Source organism: Baudoinia panamericana (assembly GCF_000338955.1).
Source record: "Baudoinia panamericana UAMH 10762 unplaced genomic scaffold BAUCOscaffold_13, whole genome shotgun sequence".
In the NCBI taxonomy this organism is placed as follows: domain Eukaryota; kingdom Fungi; phylum Ascomycota; class Dothideomycetes; order Mycosphaerellales; family Teratosphaeriaceae; genus Baudoinia; species Baudoinia panamericana.
In genome coordinates, this window is record NW_006911269.1 from 327537 (window position 1) to 354190 (window position 26654).

Genomic DNA, 26654 nt, shown 5'->3' on the forward strand with positions numbered 1-26654 from the left:
CTCATTGGGCTTGGCTAGATAACATCCAGATTATGCTGGCTCTCACACAGAGCAAGACACGTAGCAGTACAACTTCCTTCCGCTACTGCTGGCGGCAATTTCTCCAGGTTGTATCCTTGCGTGGCCTCGTGAGCGTAGCATAGGTAGGTACTGTCGCGTTCGTATACGCGTTCTCGAAGACGGCTGAAAGCGGGGCGTTTCTGGCGCCACGGTCCGCCTTCAACAGTGGGGTGACCGTTAGCAAGGGAGGAATCCGCAAGCTTCCACTTTCCTTCAGCTGCGCCATGTCTGGTCTCACCACAGCCATAGCTCACGCGACAGCTTCGATATCCAATAAACATGAGAGTTTCCCGTAAGTTCAGCGACGCCGGCTTGCTGAGCTCCTTCGAGGGCGGCGGGGAGTCTGCAGACCCCACCGCATCCAGACAACCAAGGCTGACGCTGTCTCTCGGCAGCAAATATAGCCCCTGTGTGGCTCTCAGCCTCACCCGCTCCATGAGGGCTACAAACGTATGATCAGGTCATCTCCATCTCTTCATCCTTCCACTACTGCTCCTCAGCTTCCTCTGCGCTCACATAATTTCACTACTGCATTTGTGATATAGACTTCATTGCGATTTCCCCGCCTGAGCAGGACATCTCCCTATTTTGCGAGGCTCTAACAGCACTTTGACAATCACACCTGCCAGGTAGAGGGTGTACCGTCAATGATATAGCTGCAGAGCTACGTTATCTTTCAGGCTCGCGGGCCGTATAAGCCGTGCTCGAGATCATGGGTTCTAACCGAAACGGGAATTATAGCGAGAAGCTGCCAAGAAAGCTCATCATCTGCTGCGATGGCACTTGGCAGGACAGCGACAACGGCTGGGTGAAGGGCCGTTTTGGGCAGCCGGGCCATCTTCAGAACCCGACGAATGTCACAAGGATTGCCCGCGCTATCAAAGCCGAAGACGACGATCATCATCCCCAGATAGTGTATTACCAAGCCGGTATTGGGACTGGTATCGGCCTGTATAACCACGTCGTTGGTGGTGGAACTGGTCTTGGCCTCGCGGAGAACGTGCGCGAAGCGTACGCCTTCATAGCCAACAACTACTCAGAGCATGACAAGCTCGTGTCGCCGGATTCAATCTTTCTGCTCGGCTTCTCCCGCGGTGCATTCACCGCTCGCACACTCGGTGGCCTGATCTGTGCTTTGGGTGTTTTCAGGAAGATAGCTATGCCGCATTTTTACGAAGCGTTTGAGGACTGGGAACGAGCTGGTGACCCACATTACAAGCCTTTGTTCTTCGACAGATTCTACGAACATCACCATGAGTTCACGGCGAAGGAGAAACCTGATGAGAAGCTTGCAAGAAGCCCAAATCCGACGCACCGCGAGATGTATCTACAGCAGTACTTTGCTCTGCTCCTGAAGCTGAACCTCACCCAGAAGGCGGTCGTCAAAGCTATTGGCGTATGGGACACGGTTGGGGTAAGCAGACCGATTTGAGATCCTGTCCTCGTTATTGGGTACATGGCTAACCTTCCTACCTATCGATCCTGCAGGCACTCGGCATCCCGGTGAACCCTGTCCTGCAGCAGGTCTTCCCCTTCTTGCCTTCGTTCTTCCGCACCTACAGATGGTTTGACACTAACCTTCATGACTCTGTTGAGAACGCTTTCCACGCCCTGGCTATGGATGAACGTCGGTTTCCATTTGGACCGGCCGTCTGGGAGAGGCAGAACGTGAAGACTAACCTTGAGCAAGTATGGTTCCCAGGCGCTCACTCCAACATTGGCGGTAGCTACGAGGATGCTGGTATGGCAGACATCACGCTCGTGTGGATGATGGATCGCTTGTCCGGAAACATGCTCGAAGACAGAGAAGCCTTCAAAGAACATGACTGGATCAAGTTTGACGACCATTACATTGACTACTGGTACGACTGTCTTGTCGACTGGCTGAAGGAGCACCGCAAGGATGCTTACAAGGGATGGGCCAGAGGCAAAGTCTACGATTCCAATACAATGCCGGAATCACTAGCCGGCACTAGGACACGCAATGTAGGCAGGTATCACGGTACGTTCTATGAAAGCGGCCGGACTGACCGGTCGCGCCTGCTGGAGAACACGAATGAGCACGTCCACTCGTCGGTAAGAATTCGTATGGACTTAGGTGCCCGTAGTGTCGAGCCAGACTGGGGCCAAGTGTTCCCGTTCGGCTGGAACTTCGGGCCGCTGTTTGTATACGGCTGGCGGTGGATCACCCGTCAGAAGCCGGATGTCTACCGACCTGATCGTAAAGGCGGCCCGTTAGAGGGCTGGCAACTCGTTGATGGTCACGCAAGCCACGGCAAGCCGAACTTCGACATAGACATGACTGCTGACAACCTTGAAGAGATCCAGTGGCAGTGGAAAGGAAAGGGCGAAGTTGCGACTCCGATCATGCGGGAGTCGAAATTAGGACCGTATGAGCGGAGGCTGCTTGAGAAGGATGTGCAATTGGCGGAAAAGGTTGAATATACCAACAATGGTTGGCACCCGATCAGGACAGTGCCTCAGCCTCCGCAGCATGGACGGACGTTCTAGTGCTTTTTGCTGTGGAGGACTAACCGGGCGCTCACTGTTTTCAACTTCACCAAAATTGACGCTGTCTACTGCCTTAGCACGTGTGGATATATTTTCTGCTGGCGCTCGGTGTGATGCGGCGTATGCGAAGGATTTACATAACTTGAGGATATCGACGGAATACGGCCATACGCTAAACGCTTGGGTAGCATCTCAGTTCTACTCCTGAAACGGCGTGAACTTCTCCAGCCATGCCAGCGCATCCTTCTGCTCCATCTTAAGCACCTCCTGATGCCGCCCACTTCGAATCTTCAACACGCATTCGAACTTTTGTGGCCGTACATTGAACCCGTCAGTGTAAGCGGAGATATCGTACTTCCGACCTTCAATGGGCAGGATGTTGTACGCCCAGAGCAGCTTGGCCAACGCAATGTACAAACTGTTAGCTGCCAGATCCGCGCCAGGGCAAATCCGGCGACCCCAGCCGAATGAGCTGTGGCCTGACTTTGCAGGATGCATCTTCCGGCCCACATATGGCTGCTTCTGGATGCCCGCTTGCGCGCGTTCCGCGTCAGATAAGAACCGTACAGGATCGAAGTGGTGCGGCTGCGGATAGTACTCCTCGTTGAGGTTGATGGCCCAGCTGTTACCAAGGACGGTGGTGCCGGCGGGTATGTGCCAGCCTTCGTATACATCCGCTTCCGTACTGGCGTGTGGTGTGCCACCTAAAACGGCGACGGGGCGCCACCTCAACGTCTCCTTACATAGTGCCCGGAGGTAAGGTAGATTGGACTCGTCAGCAAAGGTTGGCGTCCGATCAGAGCCGATTACTGCATCAAGCTCAGCGTGGGCAGCCTTGAGCACACTCGGGTGAGTTACAAGCGCAAGAAAAGCGGAGCACAGCGTCGAAGCTGTTGTATCAGAGCCCGCGCCAAACAATGACGCCGGTATGTATGAGAAATGCTTCTCAGATAGCGGAACCGGTTCGCTCTCACGCATCTCGAGTAAGAGCTTTGACAAGCTGTCGGGCACTGCATCTGGGTTCCCCTGGGCTTTTGCGGTAGCAAGGTCTTGCTTCACCATCTCGAGCAAAGCTAGGTTGGCATCACCCTCCTCCGAGCCCACAGCTTGAGCTTCACGCTTCCACGGCGCGAGCGCAGACGGTACCTGTGCCAGCAGTGGAAACGTCTCCGCCAAGTATTTCCCCGGAATGTTTAGGCTGGCCATGTAATGCATATACTTGAAGCGGTCAGCAATAACCTGCGCCTTTAAGGAGTCAATTCGATGCCCGTAAGCCACGCAGAACACTACGCTCGATGTGAACCGCTCGAGCTCCCTCTCCCATCCGGCTGGGTTAGCGAGCAAGGCGTTGCACAGCCTAACCGCCTCAGCCTCTTGCGTAGGCTTGTAAAGCCGCAGCGCCTTTGGGTTAAGCGCTTGGTGCAGCAACTTCCTACGGACACTCCATGCCTTGCCATACGGCTGCGTTAGGATCGAAGCATTGCCATTGTAGACTTCGCCCATGACAACCATACGTGGTCTGGAGCTGTACTTGTTGCTGCGCTTCTCCATCAAGTCGACCGCAATATGCGGGTCGGAGATGATGAGCGTAGGCTTGCGACCAATCCAGAGCGTAAAGATCGGTCCATACTGTTTCGACCATTCCTCGAATTGAAGCCATGGCTGGCGTTTGGGAATGTCAAACTTGTTGCCAATGAAGGGCAGTGGCGTAGGTCCGGGAGGGAGACGCATCCACTGGAACACATCATAAACCAGTACCACGGCTGGAAGAACAACTAGAAGTGAGAATGCAACCAATAGCGGGTGCGTACTGAGCGAAGAGATGATAGGCCTGATTGCATCCATCGTGCCTCAAAATTCGTCGTTGGATGGACGGAAAAATATGAAAGTTGAGAAACGGATTGGATACGTACAATACCTTACATATGGAAGCACGAGTAACCGGCAAATGTCCTGTACCATTGCCGTGCCGTAGGGGCCAAGAAGAGGAATGTTGGTGGTGAGGAGGTCACGGTTGGTTTATTCCGCGTGCTCCACACTCTCCGGCAAATCCTAGCTTCCCCATGGAGAATCTGGCTCCACAAAACTCGGTATTGAAATCCATCCAATAACGTTTTGGTGCAAAGCCGCTGGGCTTGGCAGCGGAAAGTGAGCTCCTGCTTGAGTGAACCAGTGTTACATGAAGCCATCGACCGGCGTCAGCTGATGGTACAGTATCCCACCGCACAAAAGATCTATAAATCCTTTAGTCGCAACAGTAAGCTACGACGGCCTCACAATCCTGCCAGAAAACCTCCCACTACCTCCCGGCAAGCACCCGTCATACATGGCCTTCTCAGCCTCATCCACGTTACTCCAGCCCAATGTCAAGTGCCACGCAAGGGTCAGTGCATCTTGCTCCCGCAGTGGGATTGCCGGCACGATAGACCCCAAAAAGCGATCCTTGCTCTCCAGCATGACAGGCTTAAGGACAAGCTGGCGGGCGCGGAACCACGCAGAAGGCGTATGCACGACACCCTGTAGGGCTGTTTGATCGAATGAGGCTTGCTGAAGCAATGCATAGCCGCACGAGATAAACTCGAGCTCGCGAAGATTCGTTGCAGGCTTCGGCGGCTCATTGTGGTTCCGGGAAGGGTCCGAATTCGTACCGTTGAAGTTGTTGAACGTAGCACCCGGAGATATACTGTTAATGAGGTGAGGCCAGCTGCCTTCTCTATGGTCCGCGGTCCAGTGCGCCAAGCTGCCGTTCGTAGATAAAGCCGGTACGCCGGGTGCGTTGCCGAACGGTCCAGGTGCATGACCGAACTGCTGTTGATGCTGAATCCACTGCTGCTGCCAGGCTACTAGCTGGTTCAAGTTGGCCGGCTGCATTTGGACGTTTGGCTGTGGTGGCATGCCAGGAGCTCCAGACATCGGGTTGAACCAGTGTGGTGGCACCTGTAAGTTGGCGAGTCCCATTGGACCTCCGAATGCCAGCGCTTGCGGCATCGGCATGGCCTGCATGGCCTGCATGTTTGCGAAGATCTGCGGCGGCAAAGCTGGAGGGGGTGGTGGCGGCGCATTGTGGGCAGCGGGGGCGAAGCGCGGGTGAGCAGTGAGGGACACGGAGTCAAGCGTCAGCTTCTTCATCTTGCAAACCCCGTGGCCCTTGACAATACCCTCCAGTGTCGGCGGCGTGACCCAGCAATTCGAGAGAGTCAAGTGCTCGACGTGCTTGAAGACCAGACTAAAATGTGTGCCGGCCGCGGTACTGTGCTCCAGTTGCGTGATTGGCGAGGGAAGCAGGTGATTGTTTCGAGCGAACAGGCCTTGCGCTTGCTCGCCGCCACTAACCCAACCAATGTTGAGCTTCGTGACGCTTTCCATGGGCGCTACCCGTTGCCTCAGCAGGCCATAAAACAGCGTCACCGCCCCAGAGGGATTCTTCGCCGTCATCTCTGCGAAGCCTGCGTCGTCTTTGCCAACCGCGCGCCAATCGGGGCTGACATGTATTGTCAAGTCTTCAAGTGAAGGTAGTGCGTCCCAAAATGGCTGACGTGCAATTATGGGCAAGAAGCTACTCGAGAGTTTGGCGAGTCTGAGCGTCGTCACGTTCTCGAAAATGGCTGGGTTGTCGATGATGGCAAGCATATAAGACTCTAGGAACGCTCTCTGCGCCCACTCCATCTCCAGCAACCACTCCCTCTGCTCCTTTCGCAGAAGGTTGGGCATCACAGAAGTGCCAGCATCATCCAGGGCTGCCCCCCCAGGCTCAGTACATGTCAGATACAGCACGCCAAGACAGCCGCTGTCGGATGGAGGATTGTTCGATAGAACAGTGGAGCGGTCGATGGCCGACCAGGCTGCCGTGTCTGCGTAGGGTGTACCGCTAATACCGTCGAGCTCCGTCGTTTCGAAGGCTGACTGTCGATACCCCATCAGTACCTCCTTCGGGTTTCCGCCCCAACGTGCCAGCTGACTGTACTGCACATCCTGCATCGCCGCCCAAAACATCGTCGCAGACTGCGTTTGATGGTCTGGTATGGTGTATCTATTGCCGAACATAGGCGTCGACCGCTCAAACACACGAGCGTGAATAGACTTGTCCGGTCCGCTGAGCCAGCCAAGACCGTTGTCGAGTGACAAAGCAAGCTCGCGTACGATCTCCAAGTTCTGGAAGGCAGCCTTCATGCGTGACGTCTCGTCCGCGGTGCGCTCCAAGCCGGCAATGTTGTCGAAGCGGGCGTAATGCGCCGGTGGCCAGTTATACGAGCCATGGTACGAGTCAACGAAGTCAAGCTCCTTCTTTGCGGGTGGCTGCGATAGCTGATCTTCGGTCACATCAAAGCTCATGCCGAAGCGCTTAATATGCGGACCGAAGCCTTGAAATACGCGGAGGCCGTGACCTTTGTAGACTTTACCTTCAACGTCGTCCTTCGCGTTCTTCCAGTGCAAAGTTGCCGCCTCGCCTTCGACAGCCCGAGCCTTGCCCTCGCCTTTTCCAGTTAGGGCGTGCTGAGAGAAGTTCGCCGGTCGACCGGCAGTCTTCGTCTCCTCATCGATCATGTCGTAAAGCTCGGTGTTGAACGGAACGACAGAGGTACGAAACAGTGAGCGAGAGACCTTCTTCTCGAACTCTTGGTTGACCAGCCGCATTGCCTTGACATCATCTCGTGCCAGAAACTCGGTTGTCAGGTCGAACAGCTCTACTGGTATGCCGTCAACGGGCCACGTTGCCACTGAATCTGCAGAAGTCCCTGTGCCATGGTTAATGCGGGCGCGGTGCGTCGCCAGAATCGTGTAGTCATTGCCGCTGTACCCTCTCCCCAAAGTGGCGGCAGAGGACAGTGGCAGATATCTGGCTGTATCGCTGTTGCTAATGAGCGCGATCGGCAGTCTCGCAGGAGTTTCCTTGCAACCGGTGTCTTGTCTTGCGGGCATGTCACGAGCACCTCTGGCCGCTCTAAAGCGTCGACTCGATGTCTGAATCGCCGGTGCGGCAGCATGCGGAAGGACTACATGGTTACCTTGCGCTTGCACGTAAGGATAAGCCTGCGAATCGTCTCTCTCGTCTTCGAGCAAATCAATGTCCATGTCACGTAGCACTCCAGAAAGCACAGATGAGGAAACACTCGAATTGCGCCGGAAGTCTGAAGTGGGCGAAGAGCTCGGTGAGCCATTTGAAGCATAAGCTTCGACATCCTTGCCCTTGAGGACAGGGACTTTGGGATTGACTAACTTGCCTGGCCCGGCCGACGAAGAAGCCTTTCTCTTAGACGGAGGCTTAGATGTCGGCACGAAGACTGAAGCCGAAGGATTCATGAGCTTGGGGAGGGATGCGGATGAATCCATACTAGGTTCACCCGCGGTGTTGTTACGCCTGGAAAATCTCATATTTCTGTGTCGACCGAGACCGAAGAGGTTGCCGTATGGCGCGCCGCCGTTGTTGTTGTAGCGGCCACGCGAGTCTTCATTGTCGGATGAGGACATGCTGGAGCTAATATATCCCTGCCGAAGGTGTGTGAGAGGGAGTTGTGAAGTCTGATGAAGTGGCAGGCTCTCGCTTTCTGGACCGGCTTGGCGTGAGTGAGAGAGGTGGCGGGGCAGGTTCACATGCCAGACAGAGTATTGATTGGGAAAGCACGACCCAAACAGTTGCAAGATGTAAGCTGCGTTATTTGTATGCTCTGCTCTAGGCCATGATGCGCAAGCTCACGTGCCAGTGAGTACACATCCATCTCGCGTGACGCGTAGCTTCTGAAATAACCCCAATCTAGCAAGTGAAGTCGGCCATCTCAAACGACCAGGTACCCGCCCTGCTCGGAGGTATCCGCCACACTCCTTATGTCCTTCCCAAACCCGACATCCTGTCCCTCTGCCAACAGCGTGACTTTACTGACGTCCACGTCAACCCAAGGTTGCGTCTTCGCGAACCGAACTTTCATGGGGAAGAACTCCGCTTCACTCTGCGCCTGCGCCTCGAACTCAAAGCTGCCTGATGAGTTCGACTCATCCACGTCGCCAATAGTCCAGTCAATGCTGTCGCCGCTGACTTCGTATAAACTGTCGAAGGAGGAGACGGCGGGTTCGGACGTGCTGTAGGGTATCACCACCACGACGTCCTTGAGCGTGTCGGAGCCTGTGAGCTCGTATTCAACGGTGAGACTGTAGGTGTTCGTACTGATTTCGGACGTCCAAACGGTGAATTTGATTGGGAAGTCTGATAGTTCGTCAGACTTGGAAGTCAAGCGCCAGCGCATGATCTGGATGCTGTTGTTGGCTGGGAAGCCTTTCGAGGTGTCTTGTAGTTGGATGGTGTTGCTGTTCTTGAACATGGTCTTGTCGACCTTGGGATGCGCGGTGAATTGCGCCCCTCTTGTGTCGCCATACGCCAGCTCAAGCTTGAGCTGGGTGAGCGAAGGGTTGGATATGCGGAGCTGGAGATCACCCTTGACTTCGAATGATTCGAGAGCACCTTCGCGGCTAAGACGCGCAGAGATGGCCTCGGCCACAGTGATATGCACATCGTCTGTGGCGATGTGGTGAGCGCCTTGCGACGGGACGGAGGGTTGGATGGTCTGTGCAGGCGGTGCCGTTGGCACTCCTGCGAGTGGCGCATTCGCTTCAGCAGCCTCTGGTCCGAGATCGCCGCGTACTTGCTCGTACATAGTAGTAGTCGTCTTCTTCTTGCCAAGCTGCATGCCCTTACCTCTGTTCGGCATGGCTTTGTTGAACGTTTGATTCTTGGCCGCCGTATAGCTGTCGTAGGTGTCTGGCATCGTAGGTACGGCAGGAGGAGGCGTATACGTCGGATATGATGGTGCGCGTGGCACTCCCCCACCGCCCGCTCTCGCAGCCCGTGCATTGTCTTTGCGCTGCATCTCCAGTTGCTTCGCTCTCCGCTTTCGCTCCTCCGATGCTTCCAATTCCTTATTTCGTGCAATGATCTCCTGGATTCGCTCCTCATGAGACTCCATGTCCAGGAAGGTCTTGATCTGCGCCAGGGTCAAGTTCTCCCGGTAGCCCAGTGTGACCACTTCGTCGAAAGCGGAGAGCAGCTCGTATGCGCATCGTACGATCTCCCGCTCGTCAAGAGTCTTACAGATACTTCCGACAACTTGCGCGAAAAGGTGTAAAGTCGAGATGTCTTGGAGAATGTTGCTCTGGCGGTTCGTGATGAGCACCATGTACAGCTCGTCCAGCGGTTGGTACACGAAGCGAACATTGTCCTGCTCAACCGTAGTGTGTTGGCTGGCGGTGTCGGCAAGCTTGGGAAAGGATGCCAGAAGAGCTTCCACGCGGGATCGTTGCATCTGGCGGAACTGGCGAGCGAGGATGGGCTTCCCTGAGCGGGTGGTGATTGCGGCGGAGAGGACCACCTTCAGTAATGTTAGCACAGTGTGAACAGTTGAAGTTGCTTGTTCGATGTCGGCGATCAGAGGCTCACCATTTTGAGGGAGTCGGGGTAGTTGCGGCGAAACACAACGGTGCACTGCTTTCACGGTACAATGGTCTTTAGCTGTCCACAACATCTGCGCCGCTCCCCAAAAAGTGTCCTTATAACAGCCTAAGGCAGCTCGGCATTTGCAAATGACTCGCGTAGCGTAAGCAGCTGCAAGACGGCCCGGGCGCCGCACTTTCTAATCCAGAAGCGGCCAACTCGGAGTGTCTCCCTTCATTCGTAGCGCACGACTTCCCTTCAGTTCAGGAATACATCGACACACCCACCACTCTGACACTCCTCTCTCACGCATCTCTGTACAACGCCACTCTCGACGGCCGTAGGAGAACCAAGTCATTACCGCTACCCACCCGCTAAACTGACGGACCTCCTGTATCACATGCCACAAACGAAGCAACACCCTGATCGCGCTCAGACGCGCCTTTTCACCTCCCACTCTGCCTTTCCAAAAGCACTTCACAATTAGTCAAGCATCTCACGTGACAGACACCTCTCCCAGGCAGCAGCAGTAGGTGCTGTCGTGACCTCCACTATGGCCGCCGCGGCCGCCTTTCCCTCCCTCTCTGCCCCGGAAGATTCCATGCAGATTTCATCGCCTGGTAATCTGCAATTTCATGATCCAGACATCGATCTTGACTTTGGCGATAACGACTATGATGGAGGCGTTCAGCTCGAGGAAGATGAGCAAATGATAACTGATGGCGAGTCGATACAGCCTATTACTGTGACCGACGACTTGATGGATGATGCCGTGCAGCATCAAGAGACGCTCGTACAAGAGGCGGATATGCAGGATACTCCAGGGTCAGAGCCGCAACAGGTGGCAGATCCTGACGATGAGGAACTCATCGACTACGGTGACGATGAGTACTTTGATCAGCAGCAGAACGAAGAGGTTACGCTTCTCGCCGCAGACCAGCCACAGCCATCCGAAGTCCAGCATGACGATGGGTTCGAGCATGTAGAAAACATTGTGCGCCAGCCGGAAGAGGTCTCTTTTGAGCATGCTGCGCTTGGGAAATCAGACCTTACTGAGCATCCCGAAAGCTATGTGGTCGATGACGCGCCGCCAGAGAACTCTGTAGCTGATGAAGGTGACGCCGTCGTCGAGCAGCACACCGCCTCAGCTCCGGTTGCAACCGCTACCGAGACGGCCAACCATGACCCAACTACAGACGCTGTCGCCGACACTAGTACGCTTACTGCAGCGGAGCATTATGCGGAGCACTACCCTGAGTATGCCGATGCACAAGGAGCTGACGCGGTTTCTCAGCCAGCCTTCACAGTCGACACCACAGCGTACGCGCCTTCTGATGGACCACCTACACCGACCGATACCGGACTACATCCTATCACCGTGTATTACCATGAGCATACCATGCCGCTCTTCAAGTCCAAGCGTCAATCGGACGGCTTACTTAAGGACGACAACCTTGCGAACCTGAGCCTGAATGAGCTCATGCGTAACTGTAGACAACGCCTGGCGTTGAAGATAGGTGACATTTCAGAAGACCAAGAGCTTACTCTTGCCTTCGACCGCCTGGGCCTGATGCTTGTCGAGGTAAGTGAGAGACTGCCCTCAACAATGATCAATTGCTAACAACATGCACAGAATTCGCGAGCGGCCTTCGAACATTCCCTCAATGACATCCTTGAAGTTTACCTCCACCTACATCAGAACGATGGGACTACTGACATTCCGCCGCTTTCCCTTTCAATCAGTCTTCAGCACTTCTCTCATCAATTAGCTCTACTCAGGCAGGCAGCGGAGGTAGGAACGGGCATGTCGGACTTCGTACCGCACGGAGATGCCGGGCACGCTAGTGAAGACGAAAATGGGGAGGAGCAGTACGATGAGCACGACTCTCAGAAAGAAATTGGTCGGCATCTCAATGAGAACGGGCAAGAAGGCGTTGGCGAGGAGGATGCACAATACGACGAAGAACAAGGTCAGGGTTACACGTACGAAGCTGACGGGCACCACCAAGAAGAAGCGGTAGAGGCCGAGGAGAACGGCGAAGATGCAACAGACCATGCAGAAGCAGATGTTGAAGGGCTATACGAACGCACTGAGAATGCTGCAGCGCATGACGTGGAGCCTTATGAAGAGGCTGCTGATACTCGCCATGACCAAACGGAAACTGCGGAGCATGTCAACAATCATACAAGCGACGGCAGAACCTCAGCAAACAACACATCTCCGCACAATGCCACAACAGCGCTTTCCGACCAGTCACTTGCCGCTGAGCTTACCGATGATGATGTTGGCACTGCAGAGGCACGGCAAAACGAAGTCTCTCTCTTTGCTGAGTCAATCGCAAGCGCTCCCGCCGACAATGACGACAATGGTGAGTACCACATAGATTGGGATGGAGACGAAGAGAAAAGCCTGACAAGCTACAACTTAGAGCCGACAGCCAACATCCTCGCTGAGGGTGAGGTGTCGCAAGCGGAACCGGACACGGCGCACGACAACAGTGAGCTCGCAGAACAAACGGCAAGTGCTAACAACCAGAACGAAAAGTTCAACGGAGAGGCGCGTTCAAGGGAGACTGACAATAATGGTCATGGCCATGACGATGACAAAGCAGTTTCGCAACACGACCCGTACGAGGACGTTTACACTGTTGGTGAGGAGTTCATGTTCGGATTGCATGCAGAAGCACCCGGAGTGACCGGGAATGACTACGAGGACGTTTATGACGACGACGAGGCAGAGTTTCACGGCTTACAGTATCGTACTGCTGACGCTCTCGAAGAGCAGGAAGAGGAAAAATACCTTGAGACTGGCGACGAACAACAACATCCCCATGCTGCCCAAGGCTACCGGGATGAGGGAGACTACGAACACGGACCAGAGCATCTACCTGATGCAGAGGAGTATCTTGCCGCGTATGAGAACACCGGTGAGCACCATGGTCCGCAGCCAGAACTTGACCAAGAGAACATCGGCTTCGACGACGATGATGACTACGATGCTGAGTATCAGGCAGCGGTTGCTCAACCCGCCAAGTCTGGCTCACCACTCGGCAAGCGTTCGTTTGATAAAGCGGCCGAGGACGGGTTTGAGCTCGAAGAACCGGAGCTCAAGAGGGCCAAGGCGGGATGAGCGTCGTCGCTTCTGGTCTTTGGTGGACGTTGCGTGTACCGCAAGCGCTCGCACTCACTGATGCGAGCGACGCATCTCGCCGCACAGTACAGTCAACAGCAACCCAGCATATGGAGACGAAGCGCAGAACCCACTATTGCCGTGGGACACGCAATGTCAGCCGCAAGATCACGACGCCGGCATGCCGTCCGTCAAGTGCAATCACTAACCTCCGAAGTTGACCAAGATTGAGTGGACGAAACTCCGGCCAACCAGCGCATAACCAGCGTATCAGCACTAACATGAAAGGTCAAGGTAAGTCCCGAACACTAACCATAACGCATCAGATTCACAGCGAACGGCCGCACAGCCCTCTCCTACACTCTCTCCTTGAGCGCCATGTCTTCTCTTATCATGATCTATTGACTAGCACTGTGAAGCTCCCGGCATGGAGGCTACGCGCAGAGAGCTGCTTGCGTAACGTGCGAAGGCAGGCAGGCAGGCAGGCAGACCTAAAGCGGTTCGCGGCGTTACGATGGCGTTTGAGTCGTGGCATCGTTGTTGCAGGTGGCTTCCTGAGAAGCGGTTGCTCTGTGATTATATAGCCTTTCGGTTTGCAGCGGTGATTGTTCGATAGTTCCACGTGATACCGCGTCTTTAGCGCAGCTTTTGCACTTCCGACTTCATTAAAGTCCCCACATCTTCCACTGCATCCGCAAGTTACAGGAGAATGTTGCCAGTGATCTCGCACACCCACCTCAGCAGCCCGGCGATCGACCCATCGGTGCTTGTAGCCTACTGTGATCCGCACGATCTCGTTGCCATTGCCACGGAGAATGTCGTAGTGGTCTACCGCATTAATGGTCAAGTCGCGTTCACCGTTAAACCTAGCAAAGACTTCTTCCGCGTACAAGATGACGCCAAGCTTGCAGCTACAGCTCTTGCCTGGAAGCAGGATGGTAAGCTGCTGGCGTGTGGGTGGAATGATGGAAGTTATGGGCTTTACTCGGGCGAAAACGGACGGCTGATTTCGCATGGTTGGCTCAGTGGGCGAGGGCAGAGTCCCACTGCGGGAAATAGACTGGATGATCAGACTGACTTAGACGGTGCCGTCGTGACTTGCTTCTCGTGGATGAGGCATGATGGACAGAGTTCTGCGCCCTCGCAGCCCACGGTGTCCGCAGACGAGCTCGACACGGAAGCCTGGTTTGCCCGGGAGGATGGCTCTGACGCAGACGACAACTCCGGCGCAGCGTTGATCAACGAACAGCTTCGACCCCACGGCCATGCTACTATCGAAAAGCTAGCAAGGTCAATAGTCACCCTAGATGTCACCACCGTGTTTCCGAAGCTCAGCGCTCTGCCGAGCCACGGTCTGCGGGTGGGCTCTTCTTCCGTGGACGGTGGCAAGTTCGCGTCTCAAGCACAAACCGATCTAGCCTTCGAGAGTGTGGTGAAGGCCGGTGCTGCCGATGACGTTGACGCGCTCCTCATCTACGCAAGCGATGGCGGCGTGGAAGTCTTCATGGACGCCATCGTTCCTGTAGGGACTCGTAAGATACACGACAGGCCTATCTGCGCAGCAGCTCACGCTAAGAGTTTCTCTCATGCCATTCTCTCGCGAGACCATGATCGCCATCTACACCTTTGTCACATGGATCTACCGTTGCAGACACTTGGCAGCCCGTTACTGTACGTCGTTTCGCAGAACACGAAACGTATTCAGTCACTGCTCGCTTACGTCTCGCAGACGTGTGACTGCATGGTGCATGATTTCAGGACGGGCCTCCAGTTTCCTGATCGGCTCATCGCGAACGCGCAGACCGAACTCGAAGAAAAGCAAGAAGGCGACCTCATAATGAACCTCTACCACCTTGCAATGACGACAGACTTTACACCCACCATGCTCGAATGGCTCATTGACATTGTCAAGGAGACTAACCACAAGCGGTGGGACCAAGCTGTCAACAGTCTCTATACCCACATACAAACGCATCTCTTCATGCATTTCAGGCCCGGACTCGAACGGCTGTCAATCGCCACAACGACCCTTCGTGGTCATGCTCGCTTTCACGAAGGCAGCACCAACTTCGATGTCCCGCCTGGACCGTTTACGAAGTTGCTAGATGCAATTGACAGCTTAGGCATTGTAGCGGAGAAAATGCTTCTGATGATCATAGACGAGCACAAGCAGTTCAAGGCCTTCAGTAAGTGGCTGCGAGTCATGATCGAAATCGGCGTCGCTGGGCCCGGCACAAAGGGCGCCATCGAGACTGAGGAGAGGGAGAATCCTAACATTGAGTACTCACTCGTGCTGGAGTACATAGAGAGGACGATGACTCGATCACGGCTGGCGCGTCATCTTCAGGCAGAGCCAACCAACACAGAGGACCGATCCGCTGAAGGCAAGTACGCTTCCTTGGGCTACGGGAAGACTCTGGAGGTTGTTCGGCAGCTCGACAGTGTGGACGCGCAGGAAGAGCTCCAGTTGGAGGACGTTGACGATGCGAACGCGCTTGTCAACCTGCCAATACTGGTGGCCTATCTGCAGTACACTATTCAAAGTGCACTAAATCGCATTCAGGAGTGGCAAGGTAGGATGCTGAAGCCGCCTATCTCGGTTGCCTTCGGCAATGACGAGCTTGAGACGATCACAACCGCGGACATTTGCGACCTTCAGCACACCATCACGGCAGATCCGAAGACTGGTAAGCGAAGTGCCAACACCAGACTGCTCTGCTGCGATACTGAGGAGAATCGGCTCATCTTAACAACGACGTCACATGTCGATCTTCCGGCCACTTACATCACAACTCAACATGATCAGGTCCTTGCTGCAAAGTTCTCCTCTGATACTTTCTCCTCAGATATCCTAGCATTACAGTGCTCTGCTTCCACTGCCGAACCGTATACCCTAATCCAGCTTGACCAGAGTCTTAGCGCGCAACCCGCCATCCATACATTCTCCGAGTCCTTCCGGCCGGGACAGTTACATATCGGCGGTAGAAAAGGCAAAAGGGTCTGCGTTGTTTTTGGGAACGATGGCAAGGAGTGGCTTGTCCTTGATCTAGATGCAAAGAAAGGCGACGTGGATAAAGATGCGGAGATGGCGGGATAATGGTACCATTGATGCTTCGAAATACCAGTGACGGCGCTACGGTGGTATCTACGTCCAGCATGACTATCGTTGGGCTCATTAAACATAAGGCTAGATAGGGTCTACAACCAACACCTGCATGGACGACCGCTGTCAGCCGAGCAAAAATTGACAATGCGCTCTCAGTTACACTCGCACTCCCGTGATGCTGTTTCTAAACCCGCCAGTCCCTCGAATGTCCACCCTGCGCGCCGTTTGCGCCGTCTGGAACTCCACAGGGCTCATGGTCTCCAACGAACTCACGGTCGTTCCTGCATCGCTTGGACTTGCCTCCGTTGTGGCCCGATCGCGATCACGGCGTCCGACGTCGGAGTGCGAGTCGATCTCCTGCACCGCAACACCATTGTCCTCGTCCACCGGCCCTCCAGCACCATGCATGGTCAATCCATCTGCAGCGCTGCTCTGCCGACCAAGATACGATGGTGTGGCGCCCGAATAGTGATACGGTCCCGGCCCTGGCCGCAAGGCGACGGGATGCGAGTGCTGTTGAGGTGGCGTGAGAGTGGCGGAGAACTCTGGTGAAGTTGGCGTCGTGCCTATGCTTGGCGTGCGAGCGGAAAGGTCTGGGCTGGGTCGGTTGTTGTAGTCTAAAGTACTATGCCGGGAAGCGCTTGGCCCGCCGCCCGCAGTTCCGTACGCGTTTTCAGAGTCAATGCTGAACGCGCGGCTTGTACGCGCATGACTGATGTTGGAATGGCGGACGCTGCCGTAATTGGTCGGTTCGAAGGCGAGAGGTGCTGGGTTGTCGTGGTATTCTGCGGGATCCGCGAAAGGGTCGGAGAAGGGCACGGTGACCGGACCTCGTGGTGGAGGTGATTGCGATGGCATTGGCATGCGTTGTGGCGCTGCATAATCGCTCGAGCCGCCATGTGGCTGCGGTGTAGACAACCTGTTCGGTGGTGGACCTGGCGGAGATTGATAGCTTCCATAACCATCGGCGGGATACCGATGCTGCGGCGCTGGCGCAAAGAGTGAGTTGCCATGTTGCGGTGCACGCTGCTGCGGCGGCGGCGAAGGGGTAGACGCAGCCTGATTCTGCATCGGTGGCGACGGGTCGCTGTACGCACCGTAACCATTCTGCATCACTTCTGGCTGTGGACTGCTACCGGACCTTCGCGCAGCAAGAAGGGCTCGTTGATAGCGACTTGTGGCAAGACTCAAGTGCTCAGTCGTTTCAATGAGCGTCAACATCGTGTCGTCGTCCGGCGGAGGGTCGTTACAGTGGACGTAGGCTTGCATGCTCTTCTGCGCTGTCTGACAACGCTCCGAGAACTCCTTGATGAGCTCGTTCGGCGGAACTTCACTAGGCGGTGTTGACTGGAGGAGTTGCATGAGGATCTTGGCCGTATTACGAGCCTCTTCTATGCGGCCTGCGAGCTCGACTGGCGGAGGAAGCTGATGCCGCCTTGATGCTGCAGCATGTTGCTGGCCATCACTTGCACTTACCGGTTGAGGCTGCATCGGCGGCTGTTGTTGCGGTGTCGACTGCGACCGCGGCCAGAACCCAGTGCCGTTGGTGGGCCCAAGCGGCGGCCCTCTGACGCTCCGCGAATGGGCTAAGCTCGCCGTCTGACCTTTCTCCTTCCTCCACATCTGCAGCAACAGCTGCAGCCCTTCATCATGCGCCTTGCTGACCTCGAGATTATCCAACGTCTCTCGAAGCATTTGCTGCGTGTTCGGATCCCTGCCATTCCTCAGGAGCTCCTTCACCGTACTCACAAACTGCTTGTCGAAGTTCCTTGTGAACGTTCGTCCAGGGTTGTCGCTCAGTATCCGGATCAACATCATAGCATTGTATTGAACATGCGGCTTGGCCACCCAGTCTCGACTTAAAAATGTGCGGATCTGGTGTGCTGATACTGCCGCAGCCGCTGGGGAGGATTCGGCCGCCTCGACAATGACGGGCAGATGTAATACCTCCTCACCACCATTGCTGGTGCTGCCAGACTCGCAGAACAAGCGAATAGCTCGTCCAGCGTTGGCTTCCGGAGAGTCTGCTGGTGCCGTTGCGAGATCGTATCTTGTCGCATTATCATTACCTACATCAACAGCTTGTCGTTAGCTTGTGCCGGACAGGACATCTGGTCTGACAGCATACTTTTATGTCGCAGCAGTGTTGAGAAACGTTTCATCTTGAGCGCCATTCCCAGATGCGCTTGAACGTTCACCTTGTCTCGCACACCGTGGTTGGCCTGATATTGTGTTGCAAATGAACGCTGAGTAAGGTTCAGAAGCATGGGTTTGGGTTACTACCCTGCATAAGGGCTAAGACAAGGCTGTGGCGGAGCCAACGTGTACAATGGCTTGGCGTGACCGGTGTCGTGGTCCGAAGTTCTCAGACCGTATCCCCAAATCGTCCTCGCGCGTGCACAATCCTGACGGCTTGCGCAGATGCCCACACATACATGACGAAGAAGGGATCACGCCTTATACAATTGCGTATGTCTGATCCTCAGCGCCCGCGCACTCCAGAAAGGCACTCCGGATGGCAGACCGGGAAGACGGGGGTCCATTGACCCACTCTATGAGAGAGATAAGACGCGACTCAGCAGCGCCGTTCAGGCGATGTTATAGTAGTGTTGTGGCACGAAATGGAGGCCGGCGATAGGCACCTCACGCGTGGTAGATGCGGTCAAAAGGAACGTCGGCCCTGGTTCTGTTCAAGACCTTCCCCACGTTCCATTTCTGTTTCTCACGAGCTCAGAGTATGTACCACTAGTGCGTGCAGGATCGGGGCGGGGTGACAGTTAAAGATGCAGTCTCGCAGACACTATCTGGTCTTTTGTACAGGTTCGAACGGCAGCATAAGGGTAGACTTTGCGGTCACGACGACGCATCTGCGACAACATTGAACGACGAACGGACTCTCGTTGCTTTCATGTTGTAGAATACATAGACTCCTTCGTAGATTATTGTCAATATCATGGGAAGCACGTACGATGTGCCGGAGAGCAACGTCGACGTTCTCATCGTCGGTGCGGGACCGGTAAGCACAGTCTGGCCGACACGGTCACTAAGGAGATTGACGGTAGAGGTTTAGGCCGGTCTCATGATGGCAACGTGGATGGCGAAATGTGGCATCAACGCCCGGATCGTCGACAAAAGAGGAACCAAGATCTTCAATGGTCAAGCCGACGGACTGCAATGTCGCACCCTCGAGATCTTCGACTCCCTTGGCTTTGGGCACCGCGTATGGTAGGTTGGGCAAGCTTGGAGCATTTCGTTCGTGTGTGTATGGACCTGCTCACAGAGCGTAGGCGGGAATCGAACCATATGTTGGAGATCTGCTTATGGAACCCCGACGAGAAAGGGATCATTCGTCGAGGCGACCGCATCCCAGATACAATTCCTGGCATCAGTCGCTTCCAGCAGGTTGTGCTTCACCAAGGTAGGATCGAGCGGTACTTTCTAGACGAATTGAAAGGTTGTAGCGATCTCGAGGTTGAGAGAGGTGTTGTGCCGGTCGAACTTACCATCGATGTGTCTAACGTTGAGAATGTCGGCGCGTGTCCGGTTACCGTCAAGTTACGGCATTTGTCAGAGGAGGAAGCGACCCCGAAGCAATCGGCGACATCTGCAAACGGCCAGGCGGTGCAGGATGGCCTCTTCCGCAGCAATCTTACGGCAGATGACACTGCTGAGCTCCTAAAGGTAACCCAGCTAAGCTCCAAGGCCGATACGGAAGAGATCGTTCACGCGAAATACGTGCTCGGCGCAGACGGCGCCCACTCGTGGGTTCGTGGTCAGATTGGACTGCGCCTGGAGGGTGACTCGACCGACTACATTTGGGGTGTGCTTGATATCGTACCGATAACAGATTTCCCCGACATTCGGATGCGTTGCGCGATCCATTCTGCCAATGCAGGCAGCGTCATGGTCATTCCGCGTGAGAACAAGCTCGTCCGACTATATATTCAGCTGACCACGACCGAGAAGATTGGCGAAGGTGGGAGCAAAGCGGACAGATCGAAGATCAGTCCTCAGGTAATTCTAGAGTCCGCACAGCGCATCATGGCTCCGTACAAGATCACGTACCGGAAGTTGGACTGGTGGACTGCGTACCAGATCGGACAACGCGTCGGAACGAAGTTCTCTGTTCACGAGCGGGTGTTCTTGGCCGGCGACGCTGTGCATACCCACTCTCCGAAGGCCGGCCAAGGCATGAACGTTAGCATGCAAGACAGTAAGTTAACCGGCCCGGCAATGTGGATGCATGCTTGCTAACCGATGTTGTAGCATTCAATCTTGGCTGGAAGATAGCCAGCGTGGTGAAGGGCATCTCATCGCGTTCGATTCTGAAGACGTATCAGTCTGAGCGTCGACGGATCGCTCAAGATCTCATCGAGTTCGACCGCAAATTCTCCCGTTTATTCTCGGGACGCCCAGCCAAGGACGTTATGGATGCAGAAGGCATCAGCATGGATGAGTTCAAGAAGGCATTCGAGAAGGGTAATATGTTCGCAAGTGGTATTGGTTAGTGTCTACATCCCCACATTGCATCATCAATAAGACTCATTGTTCGTAGCTGTCGATTACGGTGCCAGCATGATCGTTGCCAAGCGCGGCGATACCAGTGACCAAGGAGACGGTACCGACGTCTCTGTGAAAGACCCTAAACTCCGCGTCGTCTCAGACCAATCGCTAGCGGCCGGCATCGAGGTTGGCAAACGCATGCCAAGCGTCAAGGTCCTGAATCAGTCCGATGCCCGACCATGGCATTTTCAGGAGCTGCTTCCGAGCAATGGCCGCTGGCGTGTCGTTGTCTTCCCTGGCGACATACTCAAGTCAGATCAAAAGAAGAAGCTCGGTGAGGTCGGCAAAGCGTTCGAGAGCGCGGACTCCTTCCTCCACCGCTTCACACCTGGTGGCGGTGCGTTCAACGAGGTCTTTGAGATCTTCGCTGTACACATGGCTCCCCGACAGTCAGTCACCATCTTCGACTTCCCGTCAGTCTTTCGACATTATGACGAAGTTGATGGTTACGATTACTCGAAGATCTATGCGGATGATGCATCGTATCATGAAGGGTTTGGAAAGATGTACGAAACTTTCGGTATCTCGGACAAGGGTTGCATCGTCATCCTTCGGCCTGATCAGTATGTCTCCTACGTTGGGCCCATGGAAGACACAGCAGCGGTCAACAGCTTCTTTGAGACCTTTATGCTTCCTCAGTCGCACAGAAATGAGCCGTATCGCGCGCCAGGAGGGGCAACGATTGCGGACGCCCCTGTGCTGCAGCCCGGCGGTCGGCCGGTAGCAGAAGAAGTATTGGGAAGACCGGTCGTAGCCAATGGCCACGCACCGCAGGCTGAGGTAGCGGACGTAATGATGGCTTGAGTAGTGTGATCGCTGGCACGACGGATCACATCCATAGGCGCGGGCGGAGCAGTGGTTGCAGGATTTATAGCATGACCTGATTCGTCATTGTGTCCGAATGTCGTGGAGTTCCATGCCCGAAGCTGACATCCCACGCCAAGCCCACGGTCGTGCTTCCTTCTTCCAACCCGTTTGTGGCCGACCATCTTCCTTACATGGTTTGAGATACCAATCGATATCGTGCGACTGTTGATACTCTGGTCCACGGCTCCGCAACGTGGCACAACATATCGTACACTGCCGTTGGTGTGCCGTGGAACCCGACAGCGTGGAACGACAAACGTGAATCTTACATACCCGCTGCACCACGCACCGTGCCCGGTCGCTGGAGTTGGACCTCCTGCAACAACGCTGCGGCATACTATTGCAACACTAAGGCCGCCAATGAGTGTTACTGGTCGCGGAACACGGAATTGCTACTCACAAACGGAACAGCGGTGAGTAGCCGAAGGAGCCCCGAAGCGACCGTTCAGGCCTTTGCTGGGTAGTACTAGCCATCTGCTGCCAGGATGACGGCCATTGAGGAGGTAAGGAAGCCACCTTCTCTTGTCATCTATGTCGACCGCAAGTCATGCAAGGATTTGAGAACAAACGTCGTGTGCTCCTTTTCCTTCCCAGTCCCACGTCTTCCCATCATTATGGTATCACGCACACATCCCATGCATACTTTCCGGTATTCGGCGTTGGCTAGATACATAGTTGGACAACAACACGGCGATGTGTAGGTGCAGTTCCCGTTGCGTTCTGAATACTGTCGGAGAACCTAGCGTACTCTCTACGGCGTGGAAGGATCGAGAGTTAGAAGACTGGTTTGAGGCCTGACATCAAAGTATCAACAACAAGAAAGTGCCGACAATGCGTACGCTGTTCGGGGAGAACATCCTAAGCCCGTCGCCAACACCGCGGCCGCAGCATAACCCGTTTGAGCTCCTGTTCCACTCAACTGCGTCGGCTGCTAGTTCCAACGCTTCTACGCACAGTTCGCCCAATCAGCACGGATGGTTAACGCAACATCTACAGGCACAGCAGCAAGCCGAAAGGGATGCAGCAGACCAGACAACTCGACAACCAGCGCAGCACGTGAAACGGAAAGGGCACCCAAAGCTACTGTTTATGGGCTTGAGAAAGTACGTCGATACCTCCCAGGATCTATCTACCCGCTTGACTAACACGTTATGTTTGAAGAAGCGGCAAGTCATCGGTTCGTAAAGTGGTCTTCGAGAAGCTCTCGCCTGCGGATACTCTCTTCTTGGAACCTACCCCACGGATGGAACGAGCCACGCTGCAATCATTCGTCCCAATCGAGACGGCGGAGATACCGCCAAATGCACCTGTCACCGCACCTGAATTCGACCACCGTGCCGCCTTCGGCAATGCAGGAGCAGTCATCTGGGTCGTCGACGTCCAGGATGAGTACCTCAACGCGATCGGAGATCTCATCCAGACCGCAGTCTTCCTTGCCGAGAACTACCCCCGCGTCAACTTCGAAGTCTTCATCCACAAGACTGACGGCCTGAGCGAAGAATACAATTACGAAGCTTTCCGTGAGGTCCGACAGCGAGTGCAAGACGAGCTTAGCGATCTTGGCCATGGCGACCGCAGCGTCAGTTATCACCAGACTAGCATCTTCGACTATAGCATCTTCGAAGCGATGAGTAAGGTCGTACAGAGACTACTACCGCAGCTGCCAGCGATGGAGGCCTTGCTGAACAAGCTGTGTTCCACATGCCGGATACAGAAAGCCTACCTCTTCGACACGAGCAGTAAGATCTATGTGGCGACGGACACCAGTCCGACGTTCCTGAGGGATTACGAGGTCTGCTCGGACTATGTTGATGTTATAGTCGACATCAAGCAGATCTACGGCTGGCAGAAGCACGAGCGACAGAGTCAGGACACGACGTCACAAGACGACAGTGTCGGAGAGAGTCTGGTCACGTACGACAGGAGTGGCGATACGTACATTTACGCGAGGGAGATCGATGAGTAAGTCACACAATCCCCTTATCGAAGCTTGGCCCTGGGCTCACTTCGACCTACAGCCACCTCTCCTTACTCTGCGTGATGGGCAAGGGCAGCTCAGCAGACAAGCGCATGTTGATCGACTACAATATGAGCATCGTGCAAGACGCACTGTTGAAGATCTTCAAGGTCTGAAAAGGCCCAACATGCAATGGGGATGTCTTCATGATACGAAGCTACTTATTTCCCCTCCTCCCACCCTTCCTCGATCTATCCACATGCGCCTTCAAGATCGCCCTATGCTCCACCAAACTCCGCTTCCCCTTCCTCTTCGCCTTGCCTAACGTCATCATGAAGTTCTTCTTGCGCGCTTTCTCTTTGTTCGTCGTACTTTTGCCCTCGCTTGCCTTCTTCTCCTTCCGCCTCGCCGTGGTACTGCGGTGGTCGTTCTTGTCCGTCTCATCGCCGTCCGGTCGGTGTCCCTTAGCCATAGCGACTTTCTCCGCTTTGGTAGCCTTGTGGCTCAGAGCAGCGAGACCTGCGATATCGGACGCGGTGACTGCGTCGTCAGCGTGTCGGGCTTGAGCGGCGAGTTGCGCCGCGGCTTGTAGCTTGCGTCGCTTGGCGGAAGGCAGAGCTGCACTGATTGCGGCGTTCTGTCGAAGTTCCTGGAGCTTTGCGAGGTCGGCTGGGGTGAGTATGCGTGTGGTTGCGAGCTTGGAGATACGCTGTTCTTCCCTCCTGACGGCTGCCTCAGGTTCGAGAGATGCGGTGTTTCGATCTGCGCTCGGCGTTGCATGGCCGTTGGTGTCCAGGTTCTCTTTCTCTGCTTCCGTGGCTTTCACGTTGGCCGGCGCCTCCCCCAGCTTGCCAGCGGCCTTTGCCATCTCCTCATCAGAGTCCGAGATGTCGATGTCTTCACCGTCCGACTCGACATTGATCCAGCCGCCACTGCTATCACTATCGTCGCTCTCTGCGTCCCAGTTCTCCCACCCTCTCGCCTCCGCTTCCTCGTCAAGCGCGTCAATGTCCAGGCCCTGCTCTTCCTTCCACTTCTCGAGCAAGTCGAGGCCTTCAATACCGCCGTCCTCGACATGCCCAAATCTTCTGCTGGCATCTAGCCCACCGTCCTTGCTACCTCGATTACGCAGCTTCAACGCCGCCTCACGACCTCTGTCTCGCTTTCGCAGCATCTCAGCTCCAACATCGCGATACAAGGACAGCAATCCGCGCGCAGCCATCTGCACGCCTTTGTCCTTCGACTTCCGGTACTGTACCAGATCCTGCAACAGCGTCTCATTCATCGCTAGCGGTTGCCGTACGCAGACCTCGCGAATGCCACTCAAGCCCGCGCTTGCCACTTCGGCTGCTGCAGCTTCGGACACAAATTCGTTTGCGATCTTTTGCACAAGCGGCTCAAGCACATCTGGCGGAACTAGAGTATGGGTCGCTTGCGCCAGCGCGGCCAGAAAGGACGTGACAGATGGCTGCCTTGGGGTCAAGAACTTCAAGAAGTAAGAGTACAGTGGGATCAAGGTAAGCTTGTGCAAGCCTACCAAGCGGGAGACAAGGTTGAGCACCAACAGCTTCTGCTCAAGGTTTAGCCTCGCTTTCGGCTGTGCAGACTGCAAGTGTTGCTGATACAGCTTCTCCGCGAAGCCTTGCGGATCATGCAGCAGATGCAGCGCGCTGAAGTTCAAAGGGTGCGGCGCATTCTTTTTCTTCTCCTTCCGCTTGACTTTGGCCGCCGCCGCCTTGAGATCTTTGTCGCGCTTGGCAGTTTTCTTGTTGATGCCAGCTTGATGCCGCAATCTGGACATGTCAACGCCCTCATCCTCGTCGCTGTCGTCATCGGCCGCTTCCTCGCGTTCTTGGTCGCCACCAAGGAAGAAGCGAACGCCACCGCTGACAACCTTTGCGTCCTGACCCAGCGCTGCAGCCTCCATGATCGAGACGGCTTTGGAGTCAGTCCAAACTTGCCGTTTCCATAATTCTCGAGTCAGCTTGACGGCCCAAAGACCCTTGGCTGAAGTCGGGTCCGAGGCGATCAGATTGTAGCATGTGGTCTGTATACTGCGGTTGAGCTTGTGGTTCGTCGTTTTGCTGTTAGACGATCGGAGATCCGACACAATCTTCTGAAACAGCAGGGCACGTAAAGACTTGGATGGCGTAGAGATGAGTAGTGGCCATAGTGTCTGCAGCAAGACATTACTGTCAATCAATTCCTTCTTGCGCAACAGAACTAGACTTCCAACGATCTTGTCGCGCAGTTCAGTGTCCAGTGTGGCGTGATGGACTTGAAGCAAATGGATGAGGTCTGTGGCAAACCGGGCTGTGAGCGCAGGGTAGCAGTCGGCAACATGGCTGACGAAGTCAATCAAATCGCGCAATCTGACTATCCCGGTGTCGTCGGTGGTTGTAGGCGATTGCAGGAACAGCTCATGTAAGGACGAATATTGCGAGTATTGGTTGAGGAAGTCATCGTGGTAGGATGGCGGATCTGCACGTATCTTGTGCTGGAGATTAGGCAGATCCGCATCCACCTTCTCCAATGCGCCCAGCTTGCGCTTCATCGAGCCGCGTGTCTTGAGCAACAACAGACAACAGATATAGTTGGTCCACGGTGAGAGTCGGATCTCTTGGAGTGCTTCATGCAGGTGTGCTTCGAAAATGCGCCGCTAGCGTCAAAGTCTACTGTACGGTTGACGCGGAGCGAGCCGCAGATCCGACGCGAGGCTTCCCGCACAGCACCCAGGCACAATGAGTGAAGCTCGCAACTGTGACTCTTGCAAGAAGCGGCGGATCACTTAGATATTCTGCGTCCCTGAGGACCACTACCTTTCTAGGTCTATTCTGGCCTTGATGATATGCTACCGGATTACGCTCCGAGATTAGATCAATGCAGATGAGCACGACGCACCGAGCCATACAGACAGCTGTTTGCCTAAGGCAGCAGTACGACTAGGTTCTGTCACTATCGAGGAACTATTCCATTCGCTCTGTCTGTACGCTTTTGCTAGGTGAATCTTTTCGAGCACTCTGATTTACGCGGTTTCTCG

At 54.9% G+C, this 26654-nt stretch overlaps 11 protein-coding genes across 11 annotated transcripts; 6 read left to right on the forward strand and 5 right to left on the reverse strand.

Annotated features, from left to right (window-relative positions):
• Window positions 1–805: 805 nt before the first annotated feature.
• Window positions 806–2520, forward strand: BAUCODRAFT_47075 (uncharacterized protein; the record flags this gene model as incomplete). Its single annotated transcript, XM_007682252.1, has 2 exons — window positions 806–1474; window positions 1549–2520. Coding segments are annotated over 2 exons (1641 nt in total), but the record flags the coding sequence as incomplete, so codon positions are not given.
• On the reverse strand, window positions 2479–4625 carry BAUCODRAFT_281024 (uncharacterized protein). Its single transcript, XM_007682450.1, has one exon. It carries the CDS (start codon window positions 4414–4416, stop codon window positions 2770–2772), a length of 1647 nt encoding a protein of 548 aa, XP_007680640.1. The 5' UTR covers window positions 4417–4625; the 3' UTR covers window positions 2479–2769.
• Window positions 4626–4833: 208 nt separating this feature from the next.
• BAUCODRAFT_78004 (uncharacterized protein) lies at window positions 4834–7491 on the reverse strand (the record flags this gene model as incomplete). The annotated part of the gene is made up of 4 exons (XM_007682289.1): window positions 4834–5376; window positions 5677–6358; window positions 6536–6956; window positions 7089–7491. The coding sequence occupies 4 exons, from the start codon at window positions 7489–7491 to the stop codon at window positions 4834–4836; spliced, it is 2049 nt and encodes a 682-aa protein (XP_007680479.1).
• A 709-nt stretch (window positions 7492–8200) lies between these two features.
• BAUCODRAFT_38211 (uncharacterized protein) lies at window positions 8201–10028 on the reverse strand. The gene is made up of 2 exons (XM_007682163.1): window positions 9998–10028; window positions 8201–9929 (listed from the first exon to the last, which is right to left on the reverse strand). Exons 1-2 carry the CDS (start codon window positions 9998–10000, stop codon window positions 8346–8348), a joined length of 1587 nt encoding a protein of 528 aa, XP_007680353.1. The 5' UTR covers window positions 10001–10028; the 3' UTR covers window positions 8201–8345.
• A 516-nt stretch (window positions 10029–10544) lies between these two features.
• On the forward strand, window positions 10545–13262 carry BAUCODRAFT_569465 (uncharacterized protein; the record flags this gene model as incomplete). The annotated part of the gene is made up of 2 exons (XM_007682451.1): window positions 10545–11573; window positions 11625–13262. 2 exons carry the CDS (start codon window positions 10545–10547, stop codon window positions 13119–13121), a joined length of 2526 nt encoding a protein of 841 aa, XP_007680641.1. The 3' UTR covers window positions 13122–13262.
• On the forward strand, window positions 13262–13797 carry BAUCODRAFT_281087 (uncharacterized protein). Its single transcript, XM_007682452.1, has one exon. It carries the CDS (start codon window positions 13403–13405, stop codon window positions 13703–13705), a length of 303 nt encoding a protein of 100 aa, XP_007680642.1. The 5' UTR covers window positions 13262–13402; the 3' UTR covers window positions 13706–13797.
• Window positions 13798–13801: 4 nt separating this feature from the next.
• BAUCODRAFT_281096 (uncharacterized protein) lies at window positions 13802–16301 on the forward strand. Its single transcript, XM_007682453.1, has 2 exons — window positions 13802–15505; window positions 15968–16301. Exons 1-2 carry the CDS (start codon window positions 13831–13833, stop codon window positions 16216–16218), a joined length of 1926 nt encoding a protein of 641 aa, XP_007680643.1. The 5' UTR covers window positions 13802–13830; the 3' UTR covers window positions 16219–16301.
• An 82-nt stretch (window positions 16302–16383) lies between these two features.
• BAUCODRAFT_151616 (uncharacterized protein) lies at window positions 16384–18389 on the reverse strand (the record flags this gene model as incomplete). Its single annotated transcript, XM_007682454.1, has 2 exons — window positions 16384–18296; window positions 18356–18389. 2 exons carry the CDS (start codon window positions 18387–18389, stop codon window positions 16384–16386), a joined length of 1947 nt encoding a protein of 648 aa, XP_007680644.1.
• Window positions 18390–19180: 791 nt separating this feature from the next.
• Window positions 19181–21514, forward strand: BAUCODRAFT_126186 (uncharacterized protein; the record flags this gene model as incomplete). Its single annotated transcript, XM_007682455.1, has 6 exons — window positions 19181–19243; window positions 19298–19452; window positions 19515–20440; window positions 20494–20730; window positions 20783–21446; window positions 21496–21514. 6 exons carry the CDS (start codon window positions 19181–19183, stop codon window positions 21512–21514), a joined length of 2064 nt encoding a protein of 687 aa, XP_007680645.1.
• A 974-nt stretch (window positions 21515–22488) lies between these two features.
• On the forward strand, window positions 22489–23623 carry BAUCODRAFT_27520 (uncharacterized protein; the record flags this gene model as incomplete). The annotated part of the gene is made up of 2 exons (XM_007682109.1): window positions 22489–22760; window positions 22819–23623. The coding sequence occupies 2 exons, from the start codon at window positions 22489–22491 to the stop codon at window positions 23621–23623; spliced, it is 1077 nt and encodes a 358-aa protein (XP_007680299.1).
• Window positions 23624–23671: 48 nt separating this feature from the next.
• Window positions 23672–26245, reverse strand: BAUCODRAFT_281198 (uncharacterized protein). Its single transcript, XM_007682456.1, has one exon. The coding sequence runs from the start codon at window positions 26166–26168 to the stop codon at window positions 23832–23834; it is 2337 nt and encodes a 778-aa protein (XP_007680646.1). The 5' UTR covers window positions 26169–26245; the 3' UTR covers window positions 23672–23831.
• Window positions 26246–26654: the final 409 nt, after the last annotated feature.